Raw genomic sequence first — 13,781 nt, 5'->3', positions numbered from 1 at the left:
CTTCATTGCCACAACATAGTTTTGAGGCATTAGAAGCTTAAGTGACCACCCCAGCTGAGGAAATCCTCTTTATCCAGAAGTACTGATGCTCCTGCCACGGTGCTGCTCCTAACTACTCGCCTGTCCCCAGCTGGGTGTGTTTGTCAGCTCTATAATTAGCCAGGGAGATAGAATGAATGGTGGGTGAGCAGGGAGGAAGGCAGGGTACAATGCTGAGTGTTGCTTCATGCCTCTGGAAGTGGCTGAGCACTCCAAGCACGCGGGTTCTCCCCAGCGTGTGGGTGAACTCACTTCCCCACCAGCCCTCGGTCACAGGCTCAGTGGCTGTAGCTGTTTGCCGTGTGAGAGGAGCGTTTCCAGTCAGGGTTGGTTGGGATGGGAGCTTATTTTGGGGCTCAGAGCTTGGTTTCATAATCCTTCAGGGAGGCGTTCCAGGCGTCAATAAATTAAAAGCAGTGATGGTAGCAGCACATGTTGCCTATCCTGAGAGAACTGTTCTTGGCTTCAAGGGACATGGGACTTCCCACAACATACGGCATTCCCAGGGGATGTGCTGGTGGAGGGTGTTTGCTTTGCTATCCGACCTCACTTCATTAGCAAGTGTTACAAAAAACAGCGAACAAACCTTCCCTGCTCCACCGCCAGCTATTTGGCCTCTGGGTGGTCTGGCTCCTATTAAATCTTTGGTGATTATTTAGACTAATTGCATTCATGTTTGCACAATCAGTAGCACGAGAGTAGGAAGCACAGCTGATTGCTGAGCAACTGAGCTCCGTGTGGTTTGGCAAGCGGGCTCCCTCGCTCTGCTCCGCGGGCAGGCGGGGATGCGGGATCCATGCGGGCTGGGCTTTCCCGGGAATCCCTGCTGGCTTTGGGCCATCCTGCTCCCACTGGTTCTGGTGAGGCAGCTCCCAGTTTGCACACGATGGAGAGAGCAGAGCATCTGTTGTGTTCAGCTGAGCTACGACTCGATACGCCGCACTTTCTGGTTTCACTGGGGGAATGTTCAGTTTATGGAGGGGTAGTTAACAAAAACTCAGGCTTTTAGAACTGCATGTGCTGCATGGAAAGGAGGTTTCCTGCCAGCTTTGTCTTCCCAGGCCCTCTGGAGCAGTGCCCTAGGTGTGAACCCACATACCAGCACTCAGAGCTAAAGGGGGCTCGCTCTTGCTCCGTTATCTTAAACTGGTGACCTCAATGCTGAAAACCACTGGGAAGACCCTTCCAAGATGCGTTTTTATCCCACAAGGGCCTTGTCAGGGAACAGAATAGTCCCTGGTGTTTGAGCTGGGCGGCTCTGGGGAGGCACAGGGCTGTGACACTCAGCACAGGCTGCCACACTTATCTCCCAGGCCACGCTGCCCGCCCCGGCTCTGCCTGCAGCAGGGCCTCCTCAGCCCCAGTGAGGCCTGTCTGGGAGATTTCGCAAACACTTCAGGGCTGAAATCTAACAACAGCCTGTTTCCCAACACTTTGCAGCCCTCCTCCCCTGTTCCCCCCTCCCTGGGCCCGATCCTGCCTGCCCTGGTGCTGCTGAACCAACCCCAGGCACGGGCAGAAGGCACAGCCAGGTCAGCCTGATACCAGACTCGGTGAGGGACAAGCTCACAGCCTTTGCAGAGCTGTTTTCCATCCCTCCCTCTACCAGTCTGGGATTTCTCCTGTCAACATTCCCACCAGTGGCCTACAGACTGGCTTTTCTCAGCGGGGATCAGCCTTGGGATGTCACCAGCCTCTTCAGATAGGTGCATGTAGTGAGGAGTTATGACCTCTCACTCGTTCCATGACCTGCATCCCAGCTCTGCATTGCTCTGTCTCATTGTTGCCTTTGTTCCCACAGCTGGGAACAAATCTAGCCCTGTTTCTAAGAGGCAGTTTGACTTTATCCAGAGTCTCATCACTCTCCCATGCCTTGGTGGAGAAGGAAGTCTGAGGTCATGCACTGTGCAGCAATGGTGGTGAGTCGGTCGAGGTGTTTTGGATCCCCCGTGAGTTACACCTGGGTGTCTGTGCCAGCCTCCCGCCCAAGCTGTGAGCCCACACCTGCTGCCCTTGCTCCTCTACGTTCAGAGCAGGATGTGTCATGTCCTGCACACTCCAGCTGACAGGAATGATGGAGGTTGTATCTCTTTTCTCTTGATGATGGATAGTCTGTGGTCCAGTGTGGTTCTGGTGTGACTCACATTCCCCTGAGCGCTGTTGATCCAGTGCCATGACTGTTCTGGATCATCTCCAAGAGCTTTGTGCGTAGGTGTGTGGAGCTGTGCTCTTCACTTATGTCTTTTTCAATCTCCTTTAGCTGGTCTGAGGATACAGTATCTTGCATTACTTTATCAAATGTCAAAAACAGGCTCCAAGTTTAATTTTTAACTTTTTCTTTTTAGCTTTTTCTTCTCACCCTCCTAGACTTTTTCTGGGTTTTCTACATGGGGAGATGAACACAGGTGAAATGCAGGGCTTGGTGTTTTGAAGGAAGAGGATCTGACTCCTTACTCCTGGCTCTACCCTGGGTCTATCTGGAAATTCCTATGCAGGTCGTGTATTCTGGTAATGAGTTGGGCTTTCAGAGACCTATTTAAAAAGAAAAGAGGCAGTTAATCTTGGAGTATGTATATCTGGGTTCCACACCTAAATGGGCTATCATTCAGTGAAAGGCTCAGCATTTATTATTTCTAGCACATCCAGCAGCTCTATTTCATGGCCGTGTACTCCAGAGGCTGTCACTGTGTGAGCCCAAGGCAACAGACAGCCCTTCTTCTAAGGGCTTTTACAATTTCCTTGAGCTGGGTACTTCAGACAGTCCCAGCAGATTCTGTGTGTGGGTTAAGTTCCCTAAATACCTATGGAAATCAGGTCCTTGGGGAACTCAAATGTGTATTTGTTATAAAAGTTGTTTAAAGTGGAAAACCTGGTATTACTGCTAAGTTTTTGGAGAATTTTGTCATGTCTAATATGACTGTGTCTGTGCTTATTACCATAGAAATCTCTGCCTTTTCACATAATAGGAAACTGATCTCTGGAGCTCACTGCCATAAGACAAAACAATTCATCTGGACAATAGCACAGTAAAAATCAAATTGCATAAAAAGCCTCCATAAGGGACATAAAGTGAATAAGACTGATCTGATCAGGAAGAAACCCTTCTCCATCAGGCTACCCACTGCTGGGAACTGCTGCTGAGCCACAAAGCTGTCTGCTCTGGGGGCCACAGCTCTGCCTCAGAGAAAGCTTCTGCTCTTCTATCCATGACCACTGTTGGGAGACAATAAACAGCCAGACATTTCTTCTCTGGTTGCTCCATCTCCCCAGGAACTGGCTGTAGTGCAGCAGGAATCCTGTCTCGTACGTGCACCTTTTCAGGTCGCTCCAGGGCTGAGCACAGCTTGTGAGAAAGCAAAGAGGAAAACAAGGGATTCACGAGGAGAAATGGGAGGAGAGAGAGTGAAGGAGGTAGAGCACTTGAGGCAACATCAAACTCATGCCAGTTTGGGTGTCTAAGGCTGCTGTTTCAGCAGAAAGTAGGTGAGGGGAATGTGAGCTGGTGGTTTGGAGACAGAGCCATGCAGACCTTTCTCTCCTGGCTCCGATGTTCCTGCAGGTGAAATGGGAGCATGTTTGGGATCTCTGTGCCTGCAGCACATCCTGCTTAAGCCTGGACAGCAGCAGAGACTAAGTGCAGTAGGCTGTCACCACTAATTCCAGACACTTTACTGAAATGGCCCAATTGGGTGTGTAGCTGACCTGTGTTCAATGCAAAGTGTGGATCCATCTTCCCTGTCTCTCCTCTGAATGAAGGGGCTACTTAATCTCCTTTTTCAGGTTGTTACAGGCAAACACAGGGAACCCAGGCCAGGGAGAGGAAAATCTTGATCAAGACAAATGAAAGAATCAGGTTCCCAGGTCTCGCCTCCAACCAGTAGCTTCATTGTACATCGGGGAGGATTTTTTAAGTCAAAGTCATTGCCAAATCGAGATTGAACTGAATGATTCAGGATTAAAAAAAATGAAAATAGGGGAAAACTCCAGGCATACTTAAATGTTTTGTTTGAGCATTTTCTAAGTGAAACAAGTTTTTATTTCAAGACATAACTTTTGCTGTGAAGTAGCCTTTTTTATTTGTTTGTCTTGAAAGGAAAGGTCAAACCTGAAATGTAGCAGATAATCTAAACCAAAATGTTTCCTTCTACACTGAACAGAAAAACTCAATTTTTATTTTGCATGTATCTTTTTCCTTTCCAGTATTTTAACTCAGTCATAAAACAATCCCTCCTCAGCCTCCTCCCCAAGCCCCATTGTTTACAGATTTCTCTGTTTTCCTATCTAAGAATATTCATAACACTGTGATATGAGACAGTCCTGCTCAGGCTGGCTTCTGTTGGATCAAGTGACCCTTAAGTTCCTATTGTTTTCTGCAGTTTATAAACTTATTCAGTTGCCAGTTATTTGGATTCATTAGCTTCTAACTGTTTGGACTCTTTCTTCTCTTTGCAATCCCCATTTTTGTGCAATTGTAAATTCAGATTATTCACTGGTTATTTAGTTCATAAGTAACCGAGACCATAGCTCGAAGAAAAGACATCACCCTATTCCACCTGGAGGGTCAGGTCTTCTGTGAATGGAATCAAATGCAAAGGGGGGAGGCTCTCTAAGCCCTGATTTGGTGATGAACGTTGGCTATTTAGTGTCTCTGTCAGCATGTCCCTGCCTTAGGCTACCCAGTTGTGAAATAAAGCTCCACACCCCTCCTTCCCAAATCGCGTGCGTCAGGAGAAAGGCATCCTGGAGAGGGACAGGCAGGGACTCGTGTGGAAGGTCTAGATGGAGATGACAGCACAATGCTGGGCCTGCATTCCTAGATGGGCTGTGGGTGATGCATAGGGAACAGGCAGACTCAGGCTTCGTAGCCTGGAGAAAAGTGTTTGTGAAAGGGAGAGTGAGCGTGTGGCAGCAGAGCCAGGGGGAGCAGACACAGTGTGTGCAGCCCTTGCTGGGAACATTGGAACAGGTTGTGGCACTGCCTTGGAAGGAGTGTAAAGGAGGGGAATGAGGTCATTTGTTCAGTCTGTGCAGATGGGAGAAATTCTTGGGAATTCACTTCAGGGCAAGTGAGACACTTGTCCTATTACCTTTTCTGCAGGTAAATAGTGTGATGCAAGAGGCCCAAGTCAGCTTTCAGTGGGCAGGCTTCACAGGCTGTTGTTTCAGCTCCTTCCCACACTTCTCCAGCGGGGTCACAGAGAGATGACAGATGGAGAATGCAGCAGTCTCCCCCTGCATTCCTCTGCTGAGCCTCAGTGTCTTTTAGCTGGGTCTCCTGACCTCAAACACAAGAGGTGTTCCAGGAAGTCTCTGCTGGACTCCAGCTTCACTGATCTGTGAGACAGTGTTTGGTTCTGCTCCTGAGGAACTGAACCCAAGAACATTCACAGTCAAGTGCACAAATGGACTTAAATAAAGCAGCAGCACCCAAACCACAGACCCTTAGGAACCTCTGAGCAGCACCAGCTCAGCATTAACATAAATCACTGTAAAAAATAACAGAGTGAAGATTGCAGCTGATCTCTGAGGATTTCACCCCAGAGACCTTTTTTGTTCTCCAGGCTGCTGTAGGTGTGTTCCTTCCTTCATGCCTTTGTGTTTTTGGCTTCTTTCCCAGGTGACACCGTTTCCTATGTCCTGTGACCTACAAGGAGAGTGTGCTTGCCGGGACCCCAACGCCCAAGAGCACAACCAGAAAGACCTCCGTGGCTTCAGTCTTGGGTAAAGCCAAGTGACATGGAAAGGAGGACCACACTGCTCAAGGCAGGCTAGGAGAGACACCACATCCCTTTTGGTATCGTTTTTAACATTTAGCTGCTCAACTGGATGGCATTTCTGCACCAGGGACCCTTAGAATTCAACCAGTCTGCCTTTAATTTTTGCCCAAGGAGAACTCAAAGTAGGGGTTTATGTATTAATTATATCATAAATGGTGATCATGAGAAAAAAAAAAAAAAAACAAGAGTCAAGTCAAGATGACTTTCATGTATCAAAACAGCATGTTATGCCCACCTAATTTGAACAGTTCATATCTAGATTCAAGGCAAGAAACAAACTATTTATGTACACATATTTATAGAAATAAGTAGAGAAAGAGAGAGAGAAAGAGTGAGAGATTATGATCAACACAAAAACACTTTCCCCTCCCCAGCACTCACAACTCAGACCGTTCGTGGAAGAGGCTGAGCTCTTGGAGGACTCCAAGCTGAGCCTTTTCTGATGCTGAATGCCAAGGTATCGCATGCTCGGGGCACTGTGGTCGGGGTGGGATCTCCACAGGGCTGGGCCTCTTGGCAAGTGACTTGCCAGGTGCCCAGCCAGCTCGAGATGAGGGATGCATCTGCTCCTCACAGGAATGCTACTTCCATCCAGGCAGCTCAGCAGACTGCAGTGGCTTTTCTGTACAGCTCCTCCTTCTCCCCCTGCCCTCAGAGCCAACAAAAAGCCCCCTTGTAGCCTACAGGGCTTCTGGGCGTTTCTGTGTGGAGTTGGGCAGGTGGTCCCGTGGTGGAGTGAGGGAGTGGGGAGTCTTAGGACTGGCATTGAGGAACATGGGTGATTGCTTCTGACGAGCACAGAGAGGGGAGCTCACACCCACACTTGTCATTTGAGCATGTCTGCTGCTGCTACTCCTGCTGCTATGTCCCATACAAATAGTTTCCTTACTGTGTCAGGACAGGGTGAAAAACAACCCCATGCAACCAAACAGTCTGCCTTAAAGCTTACCTACAACCTGCCTTTCAAACCCTCTGGTCTCTTCCTCAGCACTGGGGCAAGAAAACAGGACACCAGCCAGCCAAAGGAATCTGCTTTCTGGTCTCCACCCTGCCAAGTGGTTCTCCAGGCCTCCTCCATCCCACTCTTATGGTGATCTGATTCTGACAGCTGCTTCATGCTCCTGTTTTCTTGGGAGAGGGAAAGAGGGGGAGGAGACATCTGCTCTGAGGAAAGGCCCATAGGAGACAGTATTAGAATTTCGGCCATATTTGTCAGTATTTAGCTGCCAGATCAGTGGGTCGGACACTTGGCATAGACCAGGAGCCTAGCTGTTTGTAATCTTCCAGAAAGAAGGGCATTAGCTGCAGCAGATCTCACACTTCCCTGTCATCCTCCTGCTTCAGCCCAGAGGGGAGCGTGTGCCAGACCCTCAGTGATCCCCCTCCTTACAGGGCTCATTACATTGAGATACCCAGGGCATCCAGTGCTGCTGCTGCTGCAGCCCATCCCAGGGAAATCCCAGAGATCTTTCCAGTGTGGCTTGGGCATGTGCTCCAAGCTCCTGCTAAGAAGAGCACACATCCAAAAGAGCATCCCTCCCAGTGTTAAGTTTGTTTGCTCCTTGGAACTGTTGTGACTTGCACGATCTACTGGGTAAAGTAAAAAAGATTTTTTTTTAACTCCTGCTTTAGGCACTGGAGCAAGGTAGATGGGTAAGGGCAGGGGTCATTTAGGTGCAGATGTCATGGAGATAGATGTAAAAATGATTTGGAGAACTAGAAATGGAAAAATAGTATAGTAGGTGCAGGGAGCCAGGTTCTAGCTACTCATTGTTGGGGTTGTTTCTATTGGAATAAACCAGAGAAGAATTTCAATAACTGAAGTAAAGGCCTGGAGAGGGGATTGTCATTATGAAGGTGAGGAGCTCTCTGTTGTGAAGCTCCAGCTATTCCCAGAGAAGGCCTGGCCGTGGGAGCTGTGTGGACGTTTCTGCTCCCTCTGTGCAGGAGTGTCCTGGAAAGGGAGGTGCAGTGGGATTGGGGCTCCTGCCATGGAGTTAGACTGAACATCCCCCAGTTTAGAGAGCAGTAGCATAAGCTTCCACTTTTGCCCTTTGCCTTCTAACTAATACGGGAAGTAAATAACTGTGCAAAGGTTGCTGCTTCCTTCTGGTCCCTTTGCCCTTCCCTGTTTTGTTGGCAGTTTGTTCATGTGCCACCCAGACTATCAGAAGAGCTCACAACCTCAAAAGCCTTTCAGACTGACAACACTTGCACATCCTGAATGAGGCATCCTGGCACGATTTCCCCTCTCCATCCCACCTGGGTTTCATCCCAGCAGGGAGCCTCAGTTCAGCTCCTGAGTGCATCCTGAAAATGCCTTTCCCAGTGCAGAGCCCAGGATGGAGGAGATTTCCCATCTGCTTTCCCCACTTGGACAGTGCCCAGGAGAAACAGGTCTGTACAGGCATTATTGCCACTTGCTGCTGTGGGCTCACAGGAGCTCAAGCCAGCTGAGCCCCCCTGGCCAGCCAGGGCCAGCCCCTGATTGCTGAGCTGAAGACCTCAGCTCAAGGCAGAGTGGCTTCTCACCAGCACAGCCTCACTCCTCAGCTTCCCTCCTGCAGTCCTGGTGTGCCCCAGCTCCCTGTTCCACCGGCAGGCTTTCCATGCTGCTATTTGGTTTTGATTTTAACTACTATGTTGGCACTGTCCATCTCCTCCAGTAGGTCTGATAGGATCAGGAGTGGAAAAAAGTTCTGCTCTGAGTCATGTTAAATCCAATGGTTTGTTGTTTTTGGTTTTCCAATGGGGCAAATCCCCTCTGCATTTTCAGGTGCTGTACCAAGCACCCAGAGAGATGCCAAGAGGGGAGCTGTGGGGAATGGACACATGCTCAGGTCTTGTCCCCTGTGCTTCCAACCCTGGGCAAGGCCAGCTGGATCCTCACATCATCTACCACTTATGGGCCTCAAATGCCCAGTGGAGCCCTAGAAAAACCTTCCGTGACTGTGGTGGCCAGCGGGTGGAAGGTGAGAGGAACATCAACCCCCACTCCACCCGCTGAGCCAGCGGCACAGGACAACATCAAACCAGAAACTTGGGGGAAGAGAAGAGGCTGCTGATGCTGGTGAAATTTAGCTGCTCATAAAATCCAGTTCACATTAGTGCCAAGATTTTCTCTGTCACAGACAGTGAGCCAGGGCTGCACCTTATGTGGGGCCAGCAGGCTGTGGGGGATGTCCATGGCCAGCAGGAGGGAAGGCTGGAGCAGAAAGCGGTGAATGGTGCACGGTGGGGTGGGAAACTCCAATCAGCTGCTACCCCTCTCCCTCCCCACCATCTCGCAGACAGGCTGAGCTGGTGTCCTCCTGCTTTTCTTGCATCTTCCGCTGTCACCCCCAGGCTGAGAAAGGAGGATGGCACCAGAGGATTCTTGGAATCGGGTTCCAGCTACCTCCCTTCTAGTTTCAGTTTCACTTGGTTGTAACTGTCGGTTTGTTTTAGGTTTTACCTGTGTCTAAGAAAAAAAAGAAAAAAAAAGGGAAAAAAAAAAAAAAAAGAGAGAGAGAAAAGAAAGCCCCATAGCCAACAAAAGGTTTTTTTTGCTGCAAGTGATTCAAATGGGGGAAAAAAAAATAATGTGTGAGGCTTTACAGAGAGGAATAGGAGAGAAAAAAAAGAAAACAACAAAACCCATAAAAAATGGAGAAAAGAAAAAGAAAAGAAAACCCGCATAATCCAAATCCAAGAAGAGCAAAGCCTATTTTTGTGTGTTTGAAAGGAAAACACCGATTCTGCCAGCTGAGTAGAGAGCTAGATACTAAGTGTAGATTTCCCTAGAAGTACCGTGAGGTTTTATAACATTGTCTGGTTTTGTTTTCCTTGTGTGTTGTGATAAGTCCAGGAACTAAGGCTAAGGGGTTATCCCCTGGTATATTGTTGTTTGTGGGGGGAGGGAGGGGGTGGAGTTTGTTATTTTTTTTTCCAGATTATTTTTCTAAGTGTGTATTTGTGCTTATTTTTACATTATCCAACTGTACATACTCATTTAATCAGTATTTCACTGTGCTCTAATTACTGCACTCAGAAGCACTGCACAGTCTGAATCCCGGAGAGCTGTGAGAGACTGGGGTGAAGGGGGAAGGAGAAAGCTGCTACCTGAGCAGACAGGTAATTCCCACTTTGGGGAAGCGGGGTGCTGACCACCACCTTCCCACATTCCAGCCTGTTGTGCCCATTAGAAGACAGTAGGAGATGGGGTGAAATCAGCCAAGGCTGGGATGCCCAGAGGGGTTTCAGAGCTGGAAGTCTGGCCTTTGAATTATTTTGGATGCCAAAATTCCCAGTCTTTCAGCAGCATCTGGAAATTCCCAGCCTTTCAGCAGCATCTTGCCCTCCCCTGCCCAATCCCTGGAGGCCCCAGTGAGAGTTGATGGGCATGTTCATATCACTGGGAGAGGACCACATGCCTCACAGAGATATGCTCTAGGTATCTCTAGATATCTTTATGGTTGTGGGCCCCATGTTGGTCTCAGTGGTGCAGCTGAGCTGATCTGTTTTAGATTTTTTCCATGTTACTCATCCTCTGGGGAGGGCCACTTCCCTGCTGAGGGTGCAGCAGCACTCCTGCCTCTGGGTGACCTTATATGGTGGGCGTACCAAAGCCCCAAGAACAGTATCCTTTCCCTGGAGGACCTTGACCACTGAGTTCAGTGGAAGCATGAGCAGAACATCAGCAGGAGCAGGTCCAGGTGGCCCAAGATGTATTTTCCTTGGAGCTATGGTCAATTTGGGCAATAGGGATTTGGTGTTGGGCTGTTCCTGCCACCTGGGGGGGTTCAAACCCCCCTGTTCCTTTTAGCAGGAGCAAAGCGAGGCTTAATGTTTTGTTTCTGTCTTCGTTTGGCAAACTGTGTTTTCCCCTTTTCACCGGATCTACACATCCAAGATTCATTAAGAATGAGAGTCACTTCCTCTGAGGCCACACTCAAGAGCTTGGGTTGGCTTCAGGTGTTCAGTGAGGAGTCTTGGTGCTACTTGTTGGTAGTTCTAGTCCTGTTGGGTCGAGATGCGGAGCTAACGAGTCCAAGCTGTCTTTGGTTCCCATTCTGGCTTAGTTTTTAGTCTTTTGGTTTTTTCCTTCTTTTGGTGAGGCCACATTCAACCACCAGTTTCCATCTTCTGAGTGCAAAGAACCAGGGCTTTAACAAAACATTTCACCAGCAATTCAAGAGGGAATCGGAACCATTGTGGAGTTTGCATTGTACGGCCTCTGTAATTACGTACCTGTCTGCAGATGAGAGGCTGAATTTTGCTCCCATCAGGTCAACACAGGTTTTTGTTGTTGTTGACTTCACTGGGAGCAGGATTGAGCCATTCTATATATATAAATATATATAAAAATATATATGTGATATATATATAATATTATATGTGTAATATTATATATATATCAGTGTAATATTTACAAATAAAACTGTGATCTCGTCTAGAGAAAAATGTATTCATATTACCAACTGCTCTTCCATATTTATGTATCATATTGTATCTTTTTATTATAATTATTATGATTATTATGGTTATTATTATTATTATTATTATTATTATGGAATCTTTCTTGGCACCTTTTGGAAGCCACGTCAACCAATACTCCAATGAAGTGCTGAGGATCTATTTTCACAAGAATTCTACTGGTCTACTGTATAAAAGAGAAAAGAAAAAAAAAAAAAAAAGAAACAAGCAAAATACAGTTCAACCCTTAATTCTGTACCTCACGCCTGTACGTTTGCTGCTCCAATTTTGGGTTTTATTTTGCGTTCGTTTGTTTTTAACGGATCTAATTTAAGTCTCCAAGCAATATATAAAGATGTAAATAGTAAAGCTTATTTATTAAGATTGTCATCTTTTTTAATTTATATTTACACAATTGTTCATCTAATTTATTTTTTTTTCAATACAGTTTTTAACAGTTGTCCTTTTTTGGTTCATGATGTTTTTTAAATCATTTTCACAGAATTTCTTTATACAGCTTTTTTCTCTTTCTTTGAATAAGCAACAGCTTCCTCTGGTCTTTCAAAACAGGTCATGTTTCACTCAAAAAAAAAAAAAAGTTATGTCAGATTCATCAGAAATATTTTGCCATTGTTGATTCCTATACCCTAAAGTTCTATATTATATAAATATATAATACCTTGTATGCTTAAATATTTAACTGTGTGATTTTGTATATATCTTCATACACATGCTCACACACATATGAGGGTTAATGTCCCCAGATGTTGGGAGAACAGAGAATCAGAAACACAAACAATATAAGCTTGTATTAAAGAGTTCTGAACTGGACCTCTCGCTCTTGCCACGTCTCCTTTGCTTGCGGTCGAGCGGGTCCTGAGCAACGCCCACAGGGGTACCCAGCCTGGCCAGTGAGCGGCTGTGGGGTCGCACATCTGGCTGCACAGCTGCTCAGCATCCTGCTCCAGCTCTTTGCTTTTGGGGCAGGGGGTTGAAACCCGCTGTGTTTTGCCGGGGGGCTGCAGTGGGTGGAGGGAGGCAGCGCTGGCCAGGGCCCTGTGAGGCCGTTTCGCCTCCAGTGGGTTTGGCTCTGCCAAGGGGGTTCAGGTCCTGTTTCTCTCCAGGCAGGCTGGTTGAGGTTTTGGTGTGAGAGAGCTTGAAAATCATGTTGTCCATATTCTGCTTAGCTTCTTCCTCACATGCAGAACGTGTTCATCCAGAAATCCACTCCCAGTGGGAGCCTGCCTTGGCTTAGGGGTATTACTTAGAAGGGAAGCAAGGCTGAAAGCAAACTATGTGCAGCCAGCGACCTGAACATCCCGAAGCACAGAGCCTTTGGACACATGAAAAAACAGACAAATGAAGATAAAACAATCTCCAGTGCTCTAGAGAGGGCTGGGATTGCAGTCTCCCCACCAGACCATGGCATTGTGAGGTGCTCACCAATAATTTGTGTGTGGTGAGGGCATTATACTGAGGGATGAGAATAAATACTTTTTTTTCTTTTTTTTTTTTTTACTCTGGCATAAATACGTCAGTAAAAAAATGTTTTGCATTTTACCTGTGAAAAGACACTGTAACATATTGAGCAGAGAGAGACAGAAATCTCATGAGCAAGGATGCATTGTGTTTTCCATACCATCCTTGTCTTTGGTCAATGCATTATTAATGGAGCATAAGTGCGTCACACACAGCCCCATCAATAGCACATGCTGTAGATAAAAAGGCCCAGGATGAAGGATTAAAGGGGTTGTGTCTATAGCAATGCACAAATCAATTGGCTGTGTGTTGAACTATCTATTAGGCATTAATAAAGACCTGAAGGTGGAGCAGCCATGAAGGCAGGGAACAGCAGGCCGCTCGCTCCTGCTGGGCTCTGCTCAGCTCCACTCCTCCTGCACGTGCAAAACTGCCCCAGGATCAATTGGGATGCACAGTCAGAACAGCAGTTTCTACGTCCAGGTTATGTGTCTTGTCTGGAGATCAATCACTAAAGAAAGCTGGGGAAATTGCTCTGAATTCATGTGGCAAAATCCTCTCCTGGCTCAAAGTCACAGCTTCACAGCCATGGCATCGGTGACTGTGGCAATCACAGAATCACAGAATGGCTTGGGTTGGAAGGGACCTTAAAGATCATCCTGTAATGGGAAAATGAAGCTGTTAACAGCAGAAAAATTTCATGTCAAAAAGACACAGAGGCTTAAAAAATTCCATAGGAGGACTGGAATATAAAGAAAACTATTCACAAGTATGAAAAAACTCCTTTCCATGTAAACAAGGATATCTGAAAATCAAATTAATGTTCAGGCTGGAAGATTTGTGCCCCTGGGTTCACTTGCTTGCACCCATGTTGACACACAAACTCAGCAAACCCTTTCTGGTCCAGCACTACCTTTTCCTGGACTTGTTCATTCCACCTGCTCAGTTTTTCAGTTTCTAAAGCACACACATCTGGAAGGTGAAGAAATGTGAGTGGACCTGAGGCTGGAATTCTGCTTTCTGCTGATCATT

The 13,781-nt window shown here is 47.1% G+C and overlaps 1 protein-coding gene across 1 annotated transcript in view; it reads left to right on the top strand.

Moving 5' to 3' along the window:
- PAPPA (pappalysin 1) overlaps positions 1–5,978 on the top strand; it is a 174,752-nt gene extending 168,774 nt beyond the window's left edge. The window contains exon 22 of the mRNA XM_021551415.3: positions 5,657–5,978. Within this exon, the coding sequence (XP_021407090.2) occupies positions 5,657–5,764 (108 nt within the window). The 3' untranslated portion in view covers positions 5,765–5,978. The remainder of the gene's footprint in view (positions 1–5,656) is intronic.
- The last annotated feature ends 7,803 nt before the right edge of the window (positions 5,979–13,781 follow it).

Source organism: Lonchura striata, chromosome 22, assembly GCF_046129695.1.
Source record: "Lonchura striata isolate bLonStr1 chromosome 22, bLonStr1.mat, whole genome shotgun sequence".
NCBI lineage: Eukaryota > Metazoa > Chordata > Aves > Passeriformes > Estrildidae > Lonchura > Lonchura striata.
The sequence above is the reverse complement of the archived record's forward strand: the minus strand, read 5'-3'. Positions and strand labels throughout refer to the sequence as shown.